This window comes from Orycteropus afer, unplaced genomic scaffold, assembly GCF_000298275.1.
Source record: "Orycteropus afer afer isolate SDZICR_OR568_19922 unplaced genomic scaffold, OryAfe1.0 scaffold00031, whole genome shotgun sequence".
In the NCBI taxonomy this organism is placed as follows: Eukaryota; Metazoa; Chordata; class Mammalia; order Tubulidentata; family Orycteropodidae; genus Orycteropus; species Orycteropus afer.
Window position 1 is genome coordinate 3,871,434 of NW_006921618.1, and position 26,488 is coordinate 3,897,921.

General features: G+C 44.3%; 1 protein-coding gene across 1 annotated transcript in view; it reads right to left on the bottom strand.

Moving 5' to 3' along the window:
• The window catches only part of CAPZB (capping actin protein of muscle Z-line subunit beta), a 225,331-nt gene that overhangs the window by 52,148 nt on the left and 146,695 nt on the right, over positions 1-26,488 (bottom strand). The window contains exons 3-4 of the mRNA XM_007935646.2: positions 16,350-16,471; positions 4,588-4,701 (exon numbers count right to left, since the gene is read on the bottom strand). Of these exons, the coding sequence (XP_007933837.1) occupies positions 4,588-4,701; positions 16,350-16,471 (236 nt within the window). The remainder of the gene's footprint in view (positions 1-4,587; positions 4,702-16,349; positions 16,472-26,488) is intronic.

Consider the following 26,488-nt stretch of genomic DNA (forward strand, 5'->3'; position numbering starts at 1 on the left):
CTCCCTTTAGCATCTCTTGTAAGGTTGGTCTGGTTTTAATAAATTCCCTTAGTTTCTGCTTATCTGGAAATCTCCTAATTTTGCCATCACATTTGAGGGATATTTTTGCCAAGTACATAATTCTTGGTTGAAAATTTTTCTCTTTCAGGGTTTTATATATACCATCAATCATGGGAGAAAAGAAGAGCAGTGTTTGCACAGGGTCAGGTCAGGAGGCAGGAGTGAATGGGAGGGAAGGACACAGGGAAGAGGAAACTGTGGTGAGGAAGCCAGAAGTGAGCTGTTACATTATGGGGAACTGCAATCAATGTCATGAGACAAAATTTGTATGTACTGCTGTATGCAAAATGAATTTGCTCTGTAAACTTACATCCAAATCACAATAAAAATTACTAATTAATTAATTAATTAAGAAGGTCTATCAATCCAGGTGTCCTATGTGAGCCTTTTCAGAAGGCAGTGTAAAGGGTTAGGCCAAAGGTTTGAATCCCAGTTCTTGCTTTTTTTCTAGCTCCATTAACCATGCTGGGTACTTCTCTGAGCCTCAGTTTCATAATCTGTTCAGTGAGAACTCCTATTTATTCTATAGGGTTACTGTATGGATCAATGATTATTTGGAAGAGTGTTTAATGATAATACAAGGAGCCCTGGTAGCACAGTGTAAGCACTGGGCTGGTAACCAAAAACGTCAGCTGTTCAAATCCACTAGCCACTCCACGAGAGAAAGATGTGGCAGTCTGCTTTGGTGAAGATTCAGCCTTGGAAGCCCTATAATAGGGCAGTTCTACTCTGTTCTTTAGAATTGTTATGAGTCGTAATTGACTCAACAGGAACGGGTTTGGTTTTGGTTAATTATAATGGGGAAATGCTCATGACAACAGGCCAATCAAGAAGGCGTAAGTCTAAAACTATCCATGAGTTATTATATATGTGTTCAAGTGAGATGGAAAGAGGAGGAAGGGAAAGAGAAGTCAGAGACAAAATTATGTTTTTCTTCAGGTCTGGTCCTAAATGGCTACATAAGGCAACATGGCTGAATCAGTCTATTAAGGCAATAAAAACCCAAACACTTCAGTCTATACAAAGATCAGAACCATCCCTCCCAAATCTAAACATGTGGTCAGTCCATTAACAAGAACACTGAATACAACCTCCAAAGAGAAGGAGGAGGTAAGGCCAGGTAAGCCCGCTCAGGCTTGTTGTTGTGTTGTTGTTATATGCCGTCGAGTCGGCCCCGACTCATAGCGACCCCTCCTTGGGTTTCCGAGGCAGTATCACTACGGAAGTAGGATTGCCCAACCTTCCTTCCGAGGAGTGGCTGGTGGGTTTGAACCGCCAGCCTTCTGGTTAGTTAGCAGTCAAGTGCTTTAGCCACTATGCTACCAGAGCTCCTCGCTCAGGCTTAGAAGAGGAAAAAATAGGTTAACTCTCCCGGTGGGTGGAACTCTAGCTAATCTTCTTAAAGGGGAAACTCCCACTTTCACCTTCAAGCTTGGCTGAAAGGTCGGCTGTACTCCTAGTGTACTGACATGGCCCACAGGGAATGTGCCAAGGTACACTTACAAAAAGGACCAAATATCCCTAAATCCACCTTCTCAAACCCACTGCCTAACTTCAGAATCTGAGGGTATGCCCTTGCTGGGGGATGGAGGTGTCTATAGCCTTGCACCAGCCCAGCCTAGGCAGCTCAGTGCACTCTAGCCCCTGTGCTGGACCAGGACATGATGGCTCCTTCCCAACACCAGACCTCAGCTCTGGCTGTCCTAGACCACTCTACTCAAAGCAGTAAGTCACTCCCTGTTATACACCCACTGCAGCACTGACTTGAGCATTTCTAAGTTGTCTGTCTTTCCATAATGGAAGCACCATGGGGACAGAGACCCTGTCTGGCACGTACAAGACTGTGTCCTCAGGACTGAGCAGGTGAGCCTTCAAATGTCTATCAAGTAAACAAACAAACTTTGGAGTCTAGAGTTAGTAAAGATGGTTTTATATCCCAGCTCCACCACTTGCTGGCTCTGTGAAATTGAGAAAGTCACTTAACGTCTCTGAATATGTGAACTCATTTCTAAAAGGGGATAACCCTGTCTCACAGGGTTACTGGGAAGAATAAATGAGATAAAGACCATGAAGCTATTAATACGGTGCTTGGACAGTTATTGGTTGGTAACTATATTATCATCATTATTGGTTTATTATCTATATTATTATTATGATATGAAACTGATTCCATTTGGGAATTATTGTTTAATAGCTGGATTGGCTTTTTACCTAAATGACCAACTAAAAGGAGCTAGTGAAAAATAACTACAAATAAACTACAAAAAAGCAATGAGTCAATTTCTCAGGTTCGCTGGAGAAGGAGGTGTTTTACAATAAGGGTAAGTTCTAGATATAAGAACCTTTACACAAAGAAACTTACTTTCATCAAAAAATCCATAATTTGTGGAAGGTTCAGCCAAATACAAACCCAAATGCTAGCTCTTTACCTCTATGTCCTGGGGCCTCATGTAAGTCACATAACTTCACAGAGCCTCAGTTTACTCATCTGTGAAATGAGGAAAAAACTCTCTTTCCCAAAGGTTCTTGTAAGGATTAAAGATACTGTGTGTAACTGAAAAAAGATAGTGAGGATTGGTGGACAGGATGTTGCTGTTGTTGTTGTTATGTGCCGTCGAGTTGGCTCCAACTCATAGCAACCCCTCCTTGGGTTTCTGAGGTGGTATCACTACAGAAGTAGACTGCCCAACCTTCCTTCCGAGGAGTGGCTGGTGGGTTCGAACCGACAGCCTTCTGGTTAGCAGTCAAATGTCTTAGGCACTATGCTACCAGAGCTCCTTGTGGACAACATAGCAAATGTAATTTATGTTACTGATCGTGCAAGTAGAAATGACTGAAATGGCAAACTGTTATATATGTATTTCACCACAGTAAAAAATAAATAAATAAATAGATAATAGCAATGCTAATAAAATATCGGTACATGATAGATATTGAAGATAAGAATGACAGTCATTTTTATTATCATTAAAAACGTTTAAGTCTTGTAGTAGGATGCTCTGCACAGTGATGTACAAAGGGCTACCAGAATATCTAGGGCCATTTATTCACCATTGCCTTAGAGTTGTGCTTTTGTATTTGGTTCATTTCCTTAAATGTTAGAGAGTGTTTGTTTGTCTCTTTGTCATACTGAGAAGTATCACTTTTCCTCAGGGAAATAATTAAAGACTTTCCTTATTAAAAGTGTTAATATATTAAGTCTGCTATGAAAGAAAACCATTCAGCCTGCAAAGTGGAGACCTGAAATTCTTACCCTACTTTAACAGCAACAGCTTTTGACAACCATCTCAGCTGCTTAGGCCCTGTGTTTCTCAACCCTAGGGCTATACCCTGCCCACTTAAGACTCAAGAGCTAACAGTGATTTTCAAAGGGGTATCAAACAAACAAAAGCTATGTGGCTTCCAAAACCTAAAATGCTTACTATCTGGCCCTTTCCAAAAAAGTCTTCAGATCCCTGTCCTAGACGACTGAAGACATCTGAATTAGTATTATACTTTATTAGTGATTACCAGGAGTGGGAGGGAGAGAGGGGGAAAGGGGGATTCACTGCTTCTGTTAAGGTTAAAGGAAATAATTTGGAAATGGATAATGGTGATGGTTCCAAAACATGATGAATACAATTAATGTCACTGAACTGTACACATGAAGAATGTTGGAATGGTCATTGTTTTATACACACACACACACACACACATTCATTACACACACAAAAAAACCCCAAGATGAAACAATAAATTCAAACTTCAAAGGATGACCCTCTCTGGAGCCTTTTCTCGTCAAAACTCATCAACTATGTGCCCATTCTTTCTATTTTGGTGGTGGGAGGCGTGATTGGATGTGAAGAGAAAGGACAGGTAGGAATCTAAACAGACTCAGGAAAAACACTTTTTGAAGGCAGTGGCTGATGCCCGGAACAACTCAGGATTCAGCAACTGTTATTTCAAAGACAGGCTGCCAAGGTCCCACTGAATGAGGACCTTGAATAGTCTGCTCTGGTGCCTGGTCTGGGACAAGGACCCCCGAGCTCCAGGTAACAACTGAGCTGGGGCATGTGGTTCAGTGAAAAACACAGTTTTTAGTGACAGAGCGCTGAGTGTGATTTCGGACTCTGCCTCCTGCCTTGGACAAGCACCTGAATCTTTCTAAGCCTTAATTTCTGCATCTGAAAAATGGCAACTAAAATAGCTACCATGTTTGCGAGGATTTGGACAATGTGTATAAAATATGGGCACCATGCCGGCACATAGTAGGTGTCACACCAGTGGTGCCCACTGTTACTGTCAGTCATGATGCAGAGTCACACAGTTCTGGGCCTGTGTAGAGAAGCATTCTATCGCCGAGGCATCTCATCATCAACCCAATTATCAAAAGAGTGCCCGGGATCCTCCTATTGGTGGCTCAGAATTTCAATCAGTTCAGTGAGCCAGGTAACAGATTTGAGGGAGAATGCTTGGCCTAGTCACTCTCATTAATGATTTTTGTCCTCAAGACTGACAGCTAAAGGGAGAAGGGAGTAAGTAACTCACAGGTCTCGATACTGGTCAAAGGCATTGTTGGCTTCCACTTCCAGCTTTCTGAGCCGAGCAGACGGCATGGCCCCATCTTCCAATGGAGGGTCGTACTTGTTACTCCAGGGTGACCTGAAGGGGAAGGAAGGAGATGGAGATAACGTGAATTATTCTAGGAAGACATGGTTGGGAACAATGAGTCCCAGTCCTAGCTGCCTAAAATTTCAGAAGCAAAGCCACTACCTACAGCTAAGACTTCTCTAGCCCCTGGCAACAAACATGGCTTTCTCAAAGTCTACAGACCAAGGGTTTCAGAAGTAAGCAGATTTAGGCAGAAATCTGAGGCTCCATCCCTTACAAGCGGTGTATTGTCAGCAAGTGGTTTGACTTCTCTGAGGCTTACTTTCCTCATGTGTAAAATGCTAACCAGAGGGTTGTAGTGAAAAGCAAAGAAGTATATCAAGTGCCTAGAACAGAGCTTGGCATAGAGTAAGTGTTCAACAAACGTCAGCCCTTTTGCTTTCACAATGTATGACAGAGATACCCTTTTCCCCTCCTTCAACTGTTGACAGCTCTAGATAAACTTTCACTCCAAAGCCCTTCTTACACAAGGAAGTACTAAGGAAAGAACTGTCAGTTACTGGTAGCAGGCAAGAAGCACAGCTCCAGCGGCAAACACTGATTACATTAGCAAACCTGAGCAGCTGAGTGCCCCGCATGAACAGAAGGGCAGCTTTTCCCTCACCCAAAGGCTGTGCACACATACAAAGGCTGCTAAGTAATGAGAACCAGCCTCTCTTCCTCTAGTCCAAAGACTTGCTGCAGTTTTAAAAATGTACTTTGCCACATCAGGAAAACATTTAATCAGGACTGGGAAGGGGGTTAAAAGGGAAAGATCTACTCGTTAATTCTTGCAGGTGGGGGTTCAAAGGGCTGGGTGTTCACAGAAAGAAATGGACTTAAAAAAGGTACAAGAGGAATGAAAAGGAGGAGGAGAAGACAATATGGAATTCAGAAAAAGTCCTTTACACTCTTGGGCATAAAAATCTCAATGTTTCCATTGTAAGAAATGAATCCCTGCATTCTCTTCTTCCCCTCAACAGGAGCAGTGACCACTCTACTGGTAAGTGTTCAACAAACGTCAGCCCTTTTGCTGTTTCTAATTTTCTTTTGCTTTCACACTGTATGATAGATACCCTTTTCCCTTCCTTGAACTGTTGACAGCTCTAGATAAACTTTCACTCCAAAGACCTTCTTACACAAGGAAGTACTAAGGAAAGAGCTGTCAGTTATTGGTAGCAGCTATTGGTAGTGACCACTCCCTTCTCCCTGCCCCCTATCCCCATACAGATATTGAATCTTACATCCTTAATATCCTTACTGCTCCCTCATCCTTGACTGCAAGTCCCTGGAGAAAAGAGAACCTGTGCAGTTTGCCTTTCTGCCCTTAGTATCTGGTAGAGAGTAAGTGCTCAGTACATGCTGTCTGATAAGACTGAACCCTTAGAGCACAGGACAGACAAGAAAGCGCCTATAGGAATTTTGCTGGTGGTCCTCAAAACCAGGAAAGATAAAGTTGCCTTGTGCTTCTTCTGCTGAGCAATACTTAAGTATTGGACTCTCACCTGATCTCAGAAACAAAGGTGCATTTGAAGGGTGCTGTCACCACCATTATTTAGGAATGAGGCCTGGTACTGCCACTCACCAGGGGGAGAAGAAAAGAATCTGAGAGGGAGAACTCTGAATCCCTTCCTTCTCCCTCCATGCTTCTTCTGAGAGTCCAGCACACTCAAAGGTCTGACCTTCATTTCCACGGTTGAACAGCCATTGCCTTCCTGTGAGTCTGGAAGACCTGCCCCAACTGGCTTTCATTTAAAGGCGACCTGATTAGACACAAGAACCCATCTCTCTTGCAGACTGGGGGCCTGGAATTTTCAAGAAGCCTGTAACTCACATTTCTCCTGGCTCACAGACAACAGCATTTCAAGCTGTTAGTCCTGGAGCCAGGGTAATTGTAGCTGGGGGAAAAATCATAACATTATCCAGAATATTCTTAGTAGAAGGGGCACTCAGAACACATTTAGAGCTTAAATTGAGGCCATTTGAAAAAAGACAGATGGACAGGAACGCTTAGATTTCTAAAGTCAGGCCTTTCATTTCCCTTAGAGAATGCTTTTTGTTTCAGCTAACAGGTTTCAAACAGTGCTGCTGGCAACGGTCACACCATAAGGATTTTATTTAAGCAAACGATCAAACACAGTTAGGATGGAAATGTGTGGAGAAAATCAGAAGACCTTGAAGTTTTATATCAAGAGGGGGAAAAGGAAAGAAAAGCTCTCTGCCTTGACATCCCCAACCCCACTTTCAACTGAGATCCCCCAGGCCCCTCTGCTGTACCTCAGGAATGTGAGCAGGAGCTGGCAGGGTGACCTGGCAGGGCTGCAGGTACCAGGTCCCTGGGGGAAGCTGGCCTTGGCATGAATATGGAAATGATCCCATCTTTCCCCAGGCTCCTGAAGAGCAGCTGCTTTATACAGCAAGCTGGAGTTTTCAGGTAGAAAACTGAGGAGGGATTAAGCAAGACTCAGCTCAGGGATCACCTCTTCCAGGAAGCCTTCTCTGCACCCGGCGAGGGCATTCCCCCTGGGATCATGGGCTCACTGGCACTTACCAACTTCACTGGACTTCTCTCCTGAGGGGCCACTCTACTCACTTCCCAGGAGGCTCTCAATAGGACCGTAATCTCATCTGCCTTGGCCCCAAGACTGGCACAGTCACTGGCACTTTAAACAAGCCCTTCAAGGTTGAACTTCACTTTGAATTAACCTCTGGCTTTCACTGTTCCCTTTGCCGCTTTATAATCCTTTTGTTCTGGATATTTTCACAAAGCAGAAGAGTCTCCTCTAGTCAGGATGATTTGGGTCTATTCCTTGAGGAGACCAAGGAAACTGCCCTGGCCTTGCTCAATCCTACCTCCAAGGCCGAGACTCACTTGGTAAATGAGAAAGAAGCAAACTGAGTCAACATTCGATAATTATTTATTGAGCATCCTATGTGCTAGGTGTAGGTGTTATGCCAGCGGAAGAGGCAAAAATCTCTTATAACCTTGTAGCACTTAGATTCTAGAGGTGCAGAGTTATGGGTAGGGGACAAACCAAAAAAAATAAATAGCAAAATATCTAGCATTTCAAATAGTAATTAAGTGTTATGGAGAAAAATAAAGCAGGAAAGGGGTGGAGGTTGGTGACTACTATTTTAAATCAGTGGTCAGAGAAGGTGGTGACATTTCAGCAGAGATTTGAAGGAGGTGAGGAAGTAAACCATAAGGGTAATTAGCGGAGAGATCTAGACAAACCAGTAGGCAAAGGCCTTGATGCAGGAGCTTGCCTGGCATATTTAAGATCAAGGAGAACAGGGCCGGCACAAAATGAGTGAGGGGGAGAGCTGTAGATAAGATCAGACAAGGAAAGGGGTGATCTGCAGAGCCTTGTAAAGCACCCTAAGAACTCTGGCTTTTCTTTCAAGTGAGGAGAAAAGCCTTAGCCTTCCAGCCAGGGGAGGAAAATGATACCATGTGTCCTAGCTGCTGCTAAGGTGCCCAAATGACTACACCTGACATCATCATTCCCAGCGCATGCGAGAGCCAAGGCAAGAGCATAACTGGCCCAGGGTCAGTTTGCAAAATCAGATTTCTGTCTGTCCAGCTGGAAGTCAGGTTGGCCCTGGTATTCTGGCTTGTGTCCAATAAACAAACAACATCTTCCAGAGCAATAATCTTCTGTGAGTTTAACAATTACCTGGGGTGTTTGTTAAGATACAAGTTCCCAGGCTCTGCCCTAAGATTCTATTGCTGAAGGTCTTGGGTGATGCCCCAGAATCACCTGCATGCACTTATTTTAATGTAGATTCCTGGGTCCCACCCTATATAAATAACATCTTCAAGGTAGGGCCTATGATCTGTATTTCTCAAAACCCAAAGGTGACTATGGTAACACAGGTCTATTTGTCAATCACTGTCACAGGGTTAATGCTAACTGCAACTGACTCTCAACCTTTCATAATCTTAGGTACTGAAGTGGAAGGAAGTGAGAGTGGTCCTAACATCTATGGGTGTTACCAGGAGACCCACTCTTAACTGAGGAGCCCTAGTCAGCAGCTCTCAAGCCCACCTCAGCACAAGGACCACTCTAAAACCCAATCCCCATGACGAGGAGACCAGGAAGGGCCTAACGCACCAGCTGCGGTGGAGAGGCAGACACACTGCTCTCACTCTGCAGGAGGATATAAGCTGATAAAGGAAGCAACATGCAAAACTGATTGTATCAACCCAAAGGCTCCAATCATGCAATTAAGATGCACAGCACCGCACCAAGCAGTTCTCCAACTGAAGCGTGCTTCAGAGTCACTCCACCAATTTAAAATAGTAACCTCTCACCCCTACTCTTTCTCTGCTTTATTTTTCTCCATAACACTTACTACTACTTGAAGGACTAAATATATTGCTGTTTTTTTTTTTTTTTTTTGAAAAAAAAAAAAAAAAACCCAAGTTCTCTAGGTGATTCAGGTATAGAAACAATGGTATAGAGCAGTTTTTCAATCTTGGTATTACTGAGGTTTTTGTGACATTTTGATTAGATAATCAGTTCTCTGTTGTGAGAGGCTGGCCTATGCACCTTGCTGTTGTTGTTATGTGCCATTGAGTCAGCCCTGACTCATAGCTACCCCTCCCTGGGTTTTTGAGGTGGTATCACTATGGAAGTAGATTGCCCAACCTTCCTTCTGAGGAGTGGCTGGTGGGTTTGAACCACCAGCCTTCTGGTTAGCAGTCAAGTGCCTTAGGCACTATGCTACCAGAGCTCCTTAGGATGTTTGTTTAGCAGCATCCTTGGTTTCTATTTAATAGCTTCTATCCTTGACACCCCCTTCTCCAGCTGTGACAATCAAAAATGTCCCCAGATATCACCAAATGTCCTTGGGAGCTTGCTGTTGCTGCTATTGTTATGTGCCACTGAGTCGGACCCGACTCACAGCGACCCCTCCTTGGGTTTGAACCACCAGCCTTCTGGTTAGCAGTCAAGTGCCTTAGCCACTATGCTACCAGGGATTACTCTTAGGTTAAGAAGCACTCAAACCAAAATCAAACTCAATGCCACTGAGTTGAGTCTGACTCATGGTGACCCCCACTGGGTTTCTGAGGTGGTAAATCTCTATGGAAGTAGACGCCCCATCTTCCTTCTTTAAGAAGCACTACCACAGAACAAAGAACAATGCACTGTGAGTACAGAGCTAAGTGGTAGTTCTGATTTTGTCAGCTCATTAAAAAGACAGTTCCCATCAAGTCAGTTCCAACTCATGGCAACCCCACGTGCACGAGAGTAAAACTGTACTTCATAGGGTTTTCAGAGGCTGATTTTTGGAAATAGATTGCCAGGCCTTTTGTTGGGTGGATTCGAACCACCAATCTTTCTGTTAGCAGCTGAATACACTGACTACATTAACTATTTGCATCATTTTCATCCCTGCAGCTGTCCTGCCTTAACACAGGTGAGATAGATTGATTAGCAGTCCAGACTCCCTTCAGAAGCTACCTCAGGTGAACTGGCTGTACTCTGGAACCATTTTTCCCCAATTCTGCTTGTGTTTATGGGTTAGAAAATGGGCTTTCATAAAAGCCTTTGAAAAACAAGCCGTGCAGTTTCACAAAAGTGAAAGAGTTGTGCAAACCATGAACTAGATCTTCTCTAAGGTCTCATTTAGTTTTCATATTAGGGTTTAAAAATTCAATACTGATTAATTCTACTGCCCAGTTCCCTCTCTCCTGTGTTGTAAGTCTCCAAGGTGCCAGGCTCTGTGTGTGGTTCTTGAGTGAGCCCAGATCAGTCAAGGCTTTGATTTCCTTTATGGTTATAGGGTTAAAAAGGTGGGGGGGAGCTTTGGCCTCAAATGGCATGAGCCATGAGTCACAGGCACCTGGGTGTGGTGAGCATGAGGTGTCCCTGTTGTGGGCTGGGCATCCTGCAAATGCGCTATTGAAGGTGGGTCAGGAGGGGCTTCGTCACACACCAAGTGCAAAGCAACCAAACATACCTAGGAGACGAAGCAATAACCAGAACGTCTGAAACATACACAAAACACATTACATATTCAATATTTTTCTAATATTTTTTAATGAAAGTTTTCAAACATAAGAGTTGAAAAATTTTATAGTGAACGCCAATATGTTCACTGCCTAGATTCTTACCATTAACATCTCACTAAACTTTATCACCCACTGAATTAAGAGATTTAAGAAATGCAAACAACTGCACAATTAAAGACAGGATGTAACAGCCTTAATGCTTAGATGAGCTGTTTCTTGTTTAGATGAACAGCAGAGACAGTATTTTACTCATCTTAGATGCCTACACAGCCCCACAAGTCAAGTCCTTGATCCCACACTGCGATCTGCCATACAGACTGGCTGTGCACACTTTCCATGTTGCAGGTAAACACTGTCAAGACTACTTCTAAGAGGGCCCCGAAGCACCTGCAGGGAACTGACTCCTGCTCTAGTGCAGGGCTCTCCTTTCTTTTGCCCAGGGGGCTGTGCTGCGGCAAACCTTACCAGCACATGTAAACAGGTATACATGAGAAGGTTCCCACCCGAATCATCAGGACAGAGGCTACAGATGTTTGAGCATCATCTCATCTGGAGGCTGACCTGCTGGGATAACCCATTTCTTGAAGTTCCAGTCTAACTCAAGTAAAAAACATGTGAATATACAAGGAAGGGCCCCCTGTCTGTTCTTTCTAGTCTATGTCCTCTTCCTCTTCTACATATCTTTCTTTTTTCCTTTTGCCAGAGCCTTGGGCCTGGCACGTGCTACCTAAGGAATGTTGATGAGGAAACGAAAAGAATGATGTTCTAAAAATATTCCAACACCTGCTTCATTCCCATTCAAACAGACTTCTCTCCCTTCCCTTCAAACAGACCTTTGAATTGAGGAACAAAGACTGTTGGCTCTAGGTGGAAGGACAGAGGACAAGAAGCAGGAGAGCAGGGTCACGGTCTAGAGCACAGCACATCCCCCCTTGGACTCCTAATTTCTCCAAAACAGATTCTCTGCTCAGGCTAGCAAAGCAGGAGGAGAAACGGCATGGGCAGAGACGAGGGCCTGAAAGCACCACAATCAAGGGAATTAGCAGAATCCACGACGTAACAGACACAATGTTGAGCATTTTTGATTCATCACCACAACTACCATTTGCTAGCATTTACTATGCACCCAGCCTCGTGTTATGTGCTTTGTGTCCCTTCAGTCAATGTGATGATCATATAAACCAGGCATATAAGCTTTTCATAGAAGATAAAGGGGAGGTTCTGGAAGGTGAGGAAGGTGCCCTAGGTCTCAAAGCTGGAAGAGTTACAGGCAACCTTAAACTCCAGTCTAATTCCAAAGGCTTTACTATTTTCATTTGCTCAAACATATTTCAAACATTTACTATGTGTCAGACTTGCAGTCAATAAGCTGCTAATTTTTTCTTTAAATTGTGATTTGGGTGAAAATTTACAGAGCTAATATACTTTCCATACAGCAGTTCACATACACTTTGTCTCATAACATTGCTCACAATTTAGCATAATGCAACATCTCCCCTCCCACTTCCTCCCAATAGTTACCTCTTCCCTGTGTCCATCCCTCCATACACTCCTACCCCCTGAACTGTCTCCCTGTACCTGAGGCAGCCCTTCTTTCTCTCATGCTTGTTCTCTCCAAGGAATCTATCTACCTCAGGTAAATGCTCAACTGATATGCCTGTCTATTGTTTGACTGGAAGCCACAGGTGTGCGTTCAATTCCATACCTGAAGGGCAGCTAGGGGCCATAGTCTCAGTGGTTCCACCAGGCTCCCTCGGACCAGCAAACCTGTTCCCCGCTTCCCCCCCACCCAAATGATTTTGAGTTTTGTTGCACATTGTTCTCCCTGTCTATCCAGGATCTCCTACAAAGATCCTCTTCCAAGTGGTTGACAGTAGTTAGCCGAGCACCATCAATTTCTTCTGGTCTCATAGTCGTACAGGCTGCAGATTGGATGGTGTGCCAGTCGCTAGCACTAATTGTTTCCAAGAATTTTTGGTTTTCTTCATTCTTCTTGGCTCTGGATGAGGAGAGACCCATCGTTGCATCTAGATGGCAGCTTGCAAGCTGTTAAGATCCCAGTCGCTACTCGCCACAGTAGGAGGTGGAACAATGTTTTGTGTATTATGTTATGCCAATTGAGCTTGAAGTCCTCTGCGACTATGGTCCCGAGCCCACAGGTTCAACTACTCAGTCCCTCTGGATATAAGGTGCTCATTTTTAAACTAAAGAAAAACACAAGCAGAAACTACTGGCCTGACAATTCCTCAGCACACACACCTGACAAGTTTTGGGGCTAGGGGAGGAAACGCTCCCCAGCCCACAGTGGTCTAGCAGCCACAGTTAAGGCCAAAGGATCCTCCGGGGGCGGCAGTTCCAAGGACTCTCTGGGAACAGCACCTGTCTTATTTACCATGAAACTCATCAGAACCTTCAGGGGAGTGAGAGCCGAGACAGGGTGGCCTGAAGGGCCATGGCTCAGTGGTGGGAGGAGTTGACACAGGAGATAAAGAACTGCCATCCAGCCAGTATCTACTTGGGGGCCAATGGTGACCCTAATAGGAAAAGCAATGTCCATTCAAACTGGTTCTGGGGGTCTTGGAATCTGCAAATGGGTGGTGAGCCAGCTTCAGAGTCAGACAAAACAGCATGTGAATGTAGCAGTGTGATCCTGGCAGTCTCTTCCTTAATTTTAACCTGAATTTCTTATCTTGGATTGGGACACTATAAATTATCCACCTCCCAGGTACCAAGGCCTCACATCTCCTTCCATCATGGTGCCTCCTGCTAAGCCCCCATCTCTTCTTCAGCAATGCTCCCTCCTTCCTTAGACCACATGGCCCTGCTTCTCTCTCAGGGCTGCATCATTATCCATGCTGGGGACACCCACATTTATATCTCCAAGCCAGACCATGCTCCTAGAACTCCAGACTGAACACCACAGTCTACATGACATCTCCATTTCCATCTAATGGGCACTGCAAACATAAAGCAACTCCCACCTTCCACCTGCTCAGGCCAAAATCCTGCAACTGTCTCTCACATCATATTCTTCTACTTCCAATTCACCCACACACAAATCCTGCTGGCTCTACCTTTAAATTTACCTCAAATGTGACCACTTCTCACCATCTCTAGTCTCTGCTTGGCTTTGAAGCTAGGAAAAGGACATGATTTTAAGGCAGATGTTGCCATTAGATACTGTTGAGTTGATTTTGACTCACAGTAACTACATATGAGAGTAAAACTGCCCCATAGAGTTTTCTTGGCTGTAATTTTTTACAGAAGCATAATGGCAGGTCTTTCTCCCACAGAGCCACTAGATAGGTTCCAACTGCTGACCTTTTGGTTAACAGCCAAATTAACTGTTTGGTCTCTTAAAAAGTCAGTATTAAACCTTTATAGTCAGTACTTCATATATGTTCTTTTAATCCCCCCATAACCTTGCATTAAGTCCTGTTTCCCTTAGCCTGGCTTCAAGGCTCCTGCCACACCTCTGACCTTACTTTCACTCTCCATGATTCTCCAACTCTCGTCTTCCTTGATCTCAACAAGCTCATCTCCACCCAGGGCCTTTCCAGGTGAAATGGTCTTATCTCAGACCTGTGCATGGCCCACCCTTAAGTCTCTTTTAAAACATTATAACTTGAGAGAGCTTTCCCTGTCATCCATCCTATCTCTCCTTCCCCTTGACCTTTTTACTATCCTTAACATTTTTCATAATCTAAAAAATGTGCCTGGCTTCCTGACTAGGATCTAAGCTCCATAAAAAGAGACTTAGAACAGTGCCAGCACATAGCACATGCTCATAGAAAAAGGCTATTGAGTACTGAGCGTCCTGTTGAATGAATGCATATTATTATTTCCATTTTACTCATGAGAAAGCTAAGAATGAGAGAGCATTAAGTCATTTGTCAAAGACCCCACTGCAAGGAGAGGGCAGTGCTGATTTGGAACTCATGTCTGCTGAGTGCAGATATTTTTTTCTGTTTCTACTTCTCAGACCCACCCTCTGAAGAGAGCTTTAGGCTCAAGCAGCAAGACAGCCCAGACAATCAACCATGGGAGATCAAACAAAAAACCAAAACACACTGCCATCGAGTCAGATCTGATTCATAGTGACCCCTCCTTGGGTTTCCAAGTCAGTATCACTACGGAAGTAGATTGCCCAACCTTCCTTCCAAAGAGTGGCTGGTGGGTTGAACCAGCACCCTTCTGGTTAACAATCTAATGGCTTAGGCACTACGCTACCAGACAGTATTTGCACAGGGAGATAGCACCCAGGGCAGGAAAGCATAGGAAAGAAGGACACAGACAACAGGTAACCACAGAGAGGAGGCGGGAAGAGAGCTATAACATTATGGGGACTGTAATCAATGTCATGAAGCAAAATGTGTATGAACTGTTGTATGGAAAATGGATTTGGTCTGTCAATTTTCACCCAAATCACAGTAAAAAGAGGAGAGGGAAGAAAAAAAAGGACTCAGCCCAGGTTCTAAATAGACCTAAAACCAAAAACCAGACCACTGGTACTGAGACTATGCCAACTCTTAGTGACCCCCAGTGGGTTTCCAAGGCTGTAGATCTACACAGAAGTAGACTGCCTCCTCTTCCTCATGTGGAACAGCTGGTAGGTTTGAACTGCCAACCTTCTGGTTAGCAGCCAAATACATTACCTACTACGTAACAGAGCTCCTTAAATAAACTTAAAGCAGACTCTATTCCTATACCATTCTTCAAGGCACTGACTCTAGCTAAGACAATTCATCACAGATGAATTCGTTTAGGGATTCTTGCTCTTTTCATAGAAAGAACTCCTTAGACATCCTTTAAAACCTAGGTCAGACAGCTCCTTCAGGACACCCTCCTGGAGTCAATCATGACCACTTCTATACTATTTCCACACTCTCAACAAGATCTGTGCTGGTTTCATATATCACATTATACAGTAGTAACTGTTGTTGTTGTTGTTATGTGCCGTCGAGTCGGCCCCGACTCATAGCGACCCCTCCTTGGGTTTCTGAGGCAGTATCACTACGGAAGTAGGATTGCCCAACCTTCCTTCCGAGGAGTGGCTGGTGGGTTTGAACCGCCAGCCTTCTGGTTAGCAGTCAAGTGCTTTAGCCACTATGCTACCAGAGCTCCTACAGTAGTAACTAGTATCTCCTATTCTAGACCAAATGATCACTGAGCATGGGACTAACGTCATTTGAGTTATTTATACATCTCCAGCTCTTAGCAGTGACAGAAAAAGAAAGTAGAGTTGTGTGTTTGCTGACAGAACTGTATTCAAATGTCCCATAATCATAGAGGCTCTCCCTACCTTTAGGACTAAGATCCCTATCATATAAGCTCATGGTATCTTGGTACCATGCCCAGTGCAGGACTTAATGCAATTATAACTAATTAGACTGTAAGATCCACAAAGGCAGGGGCCTTCTGTTCACTCCTGTATCTCCAGTGCTTATTGGAGCCACTCCACAAATATCTATGGGTTGACTGGATGGATGGATGAAAGGAAAGAAGGGCAGACAAACAGAAAGGATGGATGGCCTATTATCCTGTCAAAGTTCCATGGCCCTTGTGCTGCCACAGCAGGCAGCAATGACTGACCCAAGGTGCAAACTGGCATGCCGGCTACATTCCCAGGATATGAGCTCACCTATAGGAATCCCCATCTCTGTTGTAGTCACACAAAAGGTAATCCTTTCCCACCACCTTGTCTCTGGCGATTTTCAGTGGCTGGTCAACAGAAGACAGGAGATCTTCACATAGACTAGGGACCTGGCAGAAGGAAAGGAAAAGATAGAAACGGGTTAAAATAACACATCACGTTCAGGTTGGCTAACAATAACTGTAGCCACGTTATGGTCAGTATATCTAACATCTGGCCCTTGGTACCCTGCCAAGATTATGGGCCTGTTCTTTTCTTTTCCACATGTGCCTGATACCAACTGTGTCCCTCTATAAAGAAACTTGTTCTTGAATTACAGTGGAGCGTGATTTCCAACAAAGCCTTCTTTCCAACACTGTATGTAGCTTTAATTATCTGGTCACCAGGGTGGTCTAGGAAATTTAAGTACGTATATGCTTAGTCTTGGTCTCTGGTGGGCAAAGTATAACTTGAAGTCCTGAGAAGAAGGTAAACAATTCAAATGCACAGGAATCCGAAGAACTCTGAGAAGAATAACTCGCCCGTGCAGGAGAACTCCCATAGGCTCCCATGCTGGGTGGAGTTTCCAATATTTTCCAGGCACCTGGCCAAGCATTACCAGGCTGGCTTGCAGAGTCAATCCTATCTGCTACAAAGGTAGCTTCACACTAGCTTCTTGTGGCGCCAGGCTCCTGTTGCTGTCCAGCTGATGGCCCCGTGGCCTAAGGCAGGAAGAGCTGAATCCCAGGGCAAATGTTGCTGATTTTGACACATCACCCTGCTTGTTACCAGCCTTCTGGTTTCCTCCTCCCAACTCAAACATCAGTTTCCACCAAAATATCCCAAGAAGGGATGGCAGCTTTTAGAAATAGATTCCTTCAGGCTTGAGTCACTTCCATGCTATATTTCCAATGTGCTGACTTATTCGTTTCATGGGACTTGGATTTATGGAGGCCCCACCATATCATTTACCAGGCAAGTGGTTGCCAAGTGCACCAATAACCCTTCCAAGTGGAAAAGTTACATCGTGTGGCAAAGACAACTACAAGAGCAGCTGAGCTCAGGGCTGACAGCCACAGCAGTGCTCCTCCAGAAGACCCTTCCCATCATTAGAGACAGGGAACACTGCCACAAGAGACCACCCAGCCTCCGTGGGCCTCTCCAGGCACCTCGGCTCACCCTAGAGTACTTCAGAGCCCAGCTTATAAAGCACTGTCTGGCACAATGAAAAGGTGGCACCTCCTTCATGCAGCTCATACATTTTTTGGCCTCGCTGCAACAGTCTGTTTCTTATACATGGAATTCCATCAGTCATTTAGCCCCCCAAGAAATACACACACCATCAGCCCCTGTACACAACCTGGTTAGTTTCAGAATTCCTTCTGCATGTGTCTGTGCACATCCCCTAAGGGGGGGAGGGGCATTTTCAAAGTCAGTTGTGGTGATGATAATATCAAACTACCTACTATTCTGAGTGCTTGCCATGTATCATGCTAGGCTCCTTCCATTTGGTATACTGCTCACATTCATCCTGTGAAGTAGGTATTCATTATCTCCCTTGTACAGATTAGAAAACTGAGGCTCAGAGTCATTAAGACGCCCAAGGCCCACACAAGAAGCAATGGAAATAGAAATCAAACCTAGGGCTATGTAACTCCAAAGTCCCTGCTCCTTCCACTCCAACTCTAGCCCTGGTTTAATATACAGTTAAGGGGAAGGACAGTACACCTCAAAGGCATACTTTGGTGGCAAATAACCTTCTGTATCCCATCCCCACTCAGCTATAGCTATGGAGCCCTTCACCTGGAAGAAAGTCCTAGCCAAGGCACAGAAGATGTGCCTGTCTACACTGTAGCCTTTCCCTAAGTATCAACATTTATTCTGCTGGGCTGCTGCCTCAGTTTACCTGTTGGGCCCAGACTTTTGCCCTGAGCTGCATACAGTCTGGTTGGACCCTGACACTACAGACTCAATTTATTATGGATTATGGTAGGGACTAAGCAAACAGATTCTGAAGTTAGACTTCCTGACTCCGCTTCTTATTGACCACATGGCCTTGGGCAAGTCATTTTACTTCTCTAGTAAGACCTTATTTCTTCATTTGTGAAGATAATAAAACCAACCCAACCGGGTATTTTGGGTGATAACATGATAATGCACGTTAAGTGTTCCATGTAGTATGTAGCACACAGAGACATATGCCTGTTCTCTCTTCCTAGGTCTTCCTTGAAGAGCAACCTCAGCCCAGATCAGACTTGAATTCACTCTACTGCTTCAGGCACTGGAGAAAAATGGATCCTTGAGAATCCATTTTTCTTAACCCCAGTTCTGCCTGAAGCCACAGTTTCCCTAATGCCATCTTTCCATCCAACATAAGAAAGCTTGAAAGATAATGGGATTTGGTATAAAACAGGCTTGACTTCACTGCTATTCAAGAGATTAATTCATGGATCAAAAGTATTTCAATAGCTTCTTCCTAGCATACTAACCGAAATTATTATTTATTTGTTGTCAGTCTCCCTCACTAGAATATAAATGTTATCTCCTGATAAGGAACTTCAAAATCTTGTTCATACATGAACCAAGGTGTGGTCGGACAGCACTAAACAAAAACAACTGAAGTTTTAATTCCAGTCCTGCCGTTTTTTACTAAAGCATGACCCTGAGGAACCCCAACACTGATGCAAAGTTAAGAACTCAGAGACCTAGGCTCTAGGCTCTACTCTGCTATTCATAAGCTATACAATCTTGGGCAAAGCCCTTGGCCTCTTAGGGCCTAAGTCTGTTCATTTGTCACAGTAGGTGAGATACATCAGACACTGTTGCTGGGCTGTGGTAAGAATTTCACTGTGTCATTAGAAACACTTGAGCTAAAGTAAGAAAATAATAAAAACTATGCCAAGTTCTTCGTATAGTTTAAGTGCATTCATCCTATGCATAAATGAGTGTGTTTTGTTTGTTTTAAAGGCTGGCAATCCTATGACTTACTCCTTTTCTTCTTTTATAAATGTTTCTGTCTTGTAAAATAAAAATGGGGAGGGGGCAGCCCCTTGTCTAGAAAATGATCTTCAAAGTCCCTCAAGCTGCTCTAGCCCTCTCTGCCTGTCCAACAAGCAGATGGTGGTATTTTCAAGGTCTGCATAAAGGACTGGGACTCCTCTGACTTTGCAAAGACAGAAAGTCAACTAAGTCGACAACAGCGCAAGAGGTTGATCTGGGCCACTAGCTGTCATCGATATTCACTCCTGTTGCCTGCCCACCCTGCATTTCCCTTTCCTCTGGTCACAAAGCTTCTCATTCCATATGGTTTAGCTAGGAAAGGCTGATCTCCATGTCACCACACCCATGGGTAACCCGAGGGCCTCAGTACTTTGGCCTATTCAGAGACGAAGCTCTCCTAGGCGTTTTCTCTAGGGTCCTGGGAGATGCTCACCCTTTCTTTGGGTCCTGGGCTGCAGCGGGCCTCCTGCCCACCAGAGAGGGTGTGTGCCTGAGCTTCACAGCATGGCTAGGCATGGTGGTATTATCTGAACTCCTAGGCCCAGCCATCCTTGCACATCTGTGCACAGACTTTCAAAAGTCCATAGCCAGAAACCAAATAACCTCAGAAAAACACACATTTCATCTGAAACAATATAATCCTGGCAGTCACAGAGGGACACAAAGAATTCATGAGTGGCGTATGATGTGCCCCATTGTGAAGGGTATCTGGGATGTGATATGGCTGACTGATTCTTCACTAGGGCAGGAACAATTTCTACTTTCTGGATAAATTCATTTATCCACATTTTTGTACTGTATTTTCTTCCATCAATCATGAAGCTCTGGTGGCTCAGTGCCTAAGGCGTCTGACTCCTAACCAGGTTGACAATTCAAACCGATCGGCCATTCCACGGAAGAAAGATCAGGCAATCTACTTCCATAAGATTTACTGCCTTGGAAGACCAATAGGGATCACTATGAGTTGGAGTCGATTTGATGGTGGCGAGTCGTCTGTCCCCTCCACCCCCGTCGGTCATGTTTTTGACCAAAGATAATCTGTTCTGGAATAATGATTTAGTTACCATAGGAATGAGAAATATGGAATACATGGTGTGCCCCCAGATTTATATCCAAGCACCTGTCCAAGGGTGTATCAGTCATAACCCTCTACATATTCACCCTATCCCTCTACCTCTCTGAACCCTCTCAACAGCCACACTGTCCTCTGCTCTCTGAACATGTAATTTTGTGTGCATTGTTCTACTCACTTACTCCTCCCCTCCCCCCAATTTAGATAAAATTGCTGGATAAAATACACAATGGCCAGTTAAATTTGAATTTCAGACAAACAATTAATAATATTTTAGTATAAGTATGTCCCAAAGGTCATATGGGACATGTATTTTTATTTGGCAACCCTATCTCAATTTCCCTCTTCAATCTCATTCATCCTTCAAGGTCCAGCCCAAATTCCAACTTCTTTTTCAAGATGTCTAATTCTTTGGAATTCCTACACAGTAACTCTGATGTCAACTAAATCCTCAGTGCTCTTAGGACAGCTTTTCTAAAACTGCCATTAGCTATCATTTTATTTCTTCCTCACTACTTAATACTCCTCATCCTGTGTTGACTGCACACTGCAGAGGTGCTCCACATGCGTGCAATGAATTCTATGGCCTGTGATTGAAGGCAATGTTGTTGTTGCTGTTAGCTGCCATGGAGCTGCATGAACTCATGACAACTCCACATACCATGAAACTAAATGGTGCCCAGTTCTGTGCCACCCCTACAATCGGTTGTGGGTTAGCTTGCTGTGATCCACAGGGTTTTCACTGGCTGACTTTTGGAAGTACACAGCTAGGACTTTCTTCCCAGTCCACCTTAGTTGGGAAGCTCTGCTGAAACCTATTCAGCACCATAAAACCCAAAAAACTAAACCCACTGCCATCAAGTTGATTCCAACTCACAACAACTCCCAATGGGTTTCCAATGGGAGTAGGCGGCCTCATCTTCTTTCCATGGAGCAGCTGGTGGGTTTGTACTGCCAACCTTCTGGTTAGTAGCCAAAGGCCTTATCCACTACGCCACCAGAGCTCCTTTGCTCAGCATCACAGCAACACGCAAGCTTCCACTGACAGACAGGTGGTAGCTGAGCACATGAGGCGCACTGCCCAAGAACTGAACCTAGGCTACCACATGAAAGGTATGGATTCTACCACTGAATCACTAATACCTCATGTGGTAATATTATGGAACCAAAATAATGTTTTTTCTTTGTATCTCTCCAAATCAAGTGCTTTAAACAGTGGTGGAAATCACATTAAGTGTCATGAATCATGAGTATGCACAGCAATTTAAATTAAATAACAGGTCCAAACAAAGCCAGGAGTTCACTTTGGGGTGCACATGTCACTAGCCCTGCTGCTGCCTCTAAAGCCAAGAGGGGCTGCTGGCAAGAACAAGTGGTGATGTTTCTGTCTAAACTGCCTATCTCAACTGCTTAACTGCCTCTGTGAGGAATGTTCAGATAACACAAAAGGTGTCAAGTCAATCCAGGGTGCTGGGGGTATTTAAACTTAATTCCAAGTGACTTGTGTTAATAAACACTACACTGGCCAGGATGACAAGTTTAGGGCTCCATCAGCCTCTCCACTGCCTCAAACGTTCATGGCCATGCCCCAAGGAGCAGGAAAAGCCATGTCCTTCACCACTGATACTATCAGCTGGCTCAATGGTAGCTGGGGGGCCACTAGAAAGCCTGAGGTTGGGGGCGGGGGGTAAAAAAGTAGACAAGGGCAGGGAGAGGAAATAGGTCCAAAGAAGAGAAAGGACAAGATGTCATTAGCAACTGCCTTAGGTGACACCTTTGTAATAATGAGGATAAAGATGAAGAGGAGTTAATAACCAACATCTGGTACCACGTGCCAGGCACTGTACTGTAAACTCTACTATATTACCTCGTTCAATCCTCAAAACCACCCTATGTGCTGATATGCTTACTGTTCCTATTTTAAAGAAACAAAAGACAAGAGATTAGGGAAATAACTTGCCCAAAGTCACACAGCTACTAGCCAATGTCTAAGAAAGGACATGTAAAACACAGCACAACTAGGTAAAGGAAAAAAACAAACACTCTTGCTTGTTGCCCAGACTGAATACTTTTCTATCTAAACCAACAGCTGATCACATGAAAAGAGATACAAATCAGAAGTTTCCGGCCACAAGTGAGGTTGTGTTTGTTCTGCCATCTGGTTTTACTTTGCTTCTTTCTCTTCTCCATTAGTTATTAATGTTGAAAAAAATTGTTCAACCAGAAAAAGAAACTTGAGATGAACCCTTTAAAAAAGCACAAAAGTCAGACCAGTTCAACTCCATGGATAATCTAATCCACAGTGCCTTGTCTTTAAGAAGTGCACCCTTGTACCTTTTTTTTTTTTTAATGGCCAAATGAACACATTCCATCTTTTGATCTGCCTATTGTTGGCTGAGAGCCTGCCACCAGAGAGAGAAGAACCGAAAACAGACCCTGTTCATTCGGTTGCACACTCTGCTGGAGCAATACAGGTGAAATCATGGCTGGGAAAAATCCTGGTGAGCCCCAGTCCCCCTCCCTGAAAACACCTCACTCCATGGGAGCAAATTATCAGGATACAGAGCTCCCAGTGGCCAGCAGAGGTCTCTGTTTACAACTGGTTTCTTCTACTATTTCCAAGGCCCCAAACTTTCCTTTGGAAAAAAAAAAAAAAAAAAAAGTGTCCCCAGTGGCACAATGTTAGTGTCAGAAACGTAACATACAGAGTGGCAAAGATATTATTTTGAGGACTAAGGTGTACCTGTCCCAAGCAATGTATTTTTCAATCAGCTGATATGCATGCAAAAGCTAGACAATAAATAAGGAAGACTGAAGAGGAACTAGGAGCTCTGGTGGTACAGTGCCTAAGGCATTTCACTGCTAACCAGAAGGCTAGCGGTTCAAACACTTCAGCCACTCCTAGGAAGAAAGACTGGGCAATCTATTTCCATATAGATACTGCCTTGGAAACCCAAGGAGGAGTTACTATGAGTCAGATCCAACTCGATGGCAGTGAGTTTGGTTTGTTTTTTTGAAGAGGAACTAATGCATTTGAATTGTGGTGCTGGCGAGGAGTATCGAATATACTGTGGACTGCCAGAAGAACAAACAAATCTGTCTTGGAAGAAGTACAGCTGGAATGCTCCTCAGGAGTGAGGATGGCGAGACTCTGTCTCACATGCTTTGGACATGTTATCAGGAGGGACCGATCCCTGGAGAAGACATCATGCTTGTTAAAGGAGAGGGTCAGCAAGAAAGAGGAAGACTCTTAGCAAGATGGATTCACACAATGGCTGCAGCAACAACAACTGTGAGAATGGCACAGGGCCAGGCATTGTCTGTTCTGTTGTACACGAGGTCACTGTGAGTCAGAACCGACTTGATGGTACCTAACAGCAATAACATTCTGGAAAACACCAATTTCAAAATAAAAGGTCCATTCAAATCCTGGATCTGCCATTTCTTATCTAATATAACCTTCTTAAATCTCAGAGACTGGGGGTTACAGCACCTTCCTGGAAGACAAAACTTCATTCCATCTAATAACTACTGAGTGTCAATGCCCAGTGTTGAGGATTCAGGTGCAGACAGGATAAGCACATGTGGCCCTGCTTTAACAAGGCCCATTCCAGCCATGGAAACAGACAGGAAACAAGAAACACTTGCCAGGGAGACATCCCCAACAGGGTAAGTGCTATGAAGTGATGGAGACTGAAGTGGGGGCTGTGGGAACGCAATGGGTCCAGGGGGTGGCATAGAGATGACCTATGAATGATGACCGACAACAGCCTGCCCTGCTAACATGGGGTAGGGGGTGGGAAGCATTCCAAGTTGAGGGAGTAGCCAGCACTAAGGCTCTCTGGCAGGGGGCCAGCAAGGTGAATGTAAAGAACAGACAGGAGCATCAGGGTGGGACCAAGTGAGACAGGAGAGGCAGGTAGGGGCCAACACAATAGGAATCCACTGGCACAATTTTTTTTTTTTTTTTAAATTAAAAAAAAAAGTAACAGCCAATACATTCACACTGGTCAAAATTCAAAAAGGTGCAAATAAGAGCATATTTAGGGGAAAGCCTCCCACCCTCCTCATCTCCCATCTCCTAGGGAGGTGGCTGTCCCCACCTCGGAGGTAGTAAGAAGGAAGCACCTGTGGACTAGATCCCTCCATCAGGGCTACCTTCCACAGGTCCATCTAAGGAGGCAAAGCCAGACTGTGCCTCTTCTACTAGCCTTTCTAAGACACAAAATCCTCCTTTCCTTTTCTTCCTTCTCTGCCGTTACAGGTCTTCTGAGGCAGGGACAACTGTTCTCTCCCTAGTGTGTGGATGATGAAACCAAAGCATAGGCAAGCCACTGGCTCCAGATGAGGGTGGGGCTGGACAGTAAATGAATTCTGAACTCTTCCAAAGGCATGGGCTCCACTGGCCAACAAGGCTCAGAGAAAAGAGAAACTGAGTGGAACTATGGGACCTTGTGGACCAAAGTGTCTCCTCCCAAGTGTCCTGCCAAGGGACATAGGAGGGAGTTCAGCAGATAATTGTGAAGGGGCTACTTTGTGGGGCTCTCCCATAGCTCCCCCTGCATGTCAGACCTCCTAACAATGCACTGCAGCTTTCTGACAACATGGCCGTTTCCACACCTGGACTGAGGGATCCCTGAGGGCATTGTGCACAGAGGCTGGTGTGAAACCAGGTGCTTAGTATCTGCTGAAATGAAGCCTTCTCTGAGCCCAGGAAGGAAGACCACACACTCCCCCACACCCTCTTCTACCCCCAAAAAAACAGTCAAGCCTCCCCCTCAACTACTGAAGATCTAGTCTCTTTTCCAATTAAGCAACCACTGGCCTCTAAAGACAATATTCTTTAAAAGAGTACTTCTAAAAAATGAACCCACACTATGTATGACACTCTAACATGGCACTGCAGTTACTATTATAAATAGATTATAGTTCTCCATTTGAAGACTTTGTAAACTGGATGATACCATTACCTAAATCATTAAATGCTGAGTGCAAAAAACAATCTCCCAATTTCCAAAACATTAAAATGTGGGTGAAACCTGAACCTTAGACTCAAGACACTGATACACACAATGCTGTTGTTGTTAGGTGTCGTCGAGTCAGCTGACTCATAGCGACCCTATGTACAGCAGAACGAAACATGCCCGGTCCTGCGCCAGCCGCACAATCCTTGCTATACCTGAGCCCATCATTGTAGCCACTGTGTAAATTCATCTTGCTGAGGGCCCTCACCTTTTTTGCTGACCTCCACTTTACCAAGCATGATATACCCTTTTCCAGGGAATGGTCCCTTTGGACAACATAACCAAAGTAGGTAAGATAAAGCCTGGCCATTCTCACTTCCAAGGAGCATTCCAGCTCTTCCAGGGCAGATTTGTTCATTCTTCTGTCAGCCCATGGTACTTTCAGTGTTCTTTGCCAACACAACAATTCAAAAACATTAAGTATTCCTCAGTCTTTCTTATTCGTTGTCAAGCTCTCACATGCATATGAGATGACTGAAAACACCATGGCTTGGGTTAGGCACACCTTAGTCTTCAAAGACACATCTTTGCTCTTTAGCACTTTAAAGAAGTCTTTTGCAGCAGATTTGCCCTGTGCAATATGTCATGTGATTTCTTGACTGCTGCTTCCTTTGGTGTTGATTGTAGAACCAAGTAATATGAAGTCTTTGACAACTTCAATCTTTTCCCCATTTATCATGCTGCTGCTTATTGGTCCAGTTGTGAGGATTTTCACTATCTTTATGTTGAGGTGTAATCCATACTGCAGTCTGTAGTCTTTAATCTTCACCAGTGCTTCAAGTCATCTTTACTCTTAGCAAGCAAGGTTGTGTCATCTGCATATTGCAGGTTGTTAATGAGTCTTCCTCCAATCCTGATGCCATGTTCTTCTTCATATAGTCCAGCTTCTCAGATTATTTGCTCAGCATACAGATCAAATAAGTATGGTGAAAGGATATAATCTTGACGCACACCATTCCAGATTTTAAACCATGCAGTGTCCCCTCGTTCTGTTTGAACAATAGCCTCCTGGTCTATATACAGGTTCCTCATGAGCACAATTAAGTGTTCAG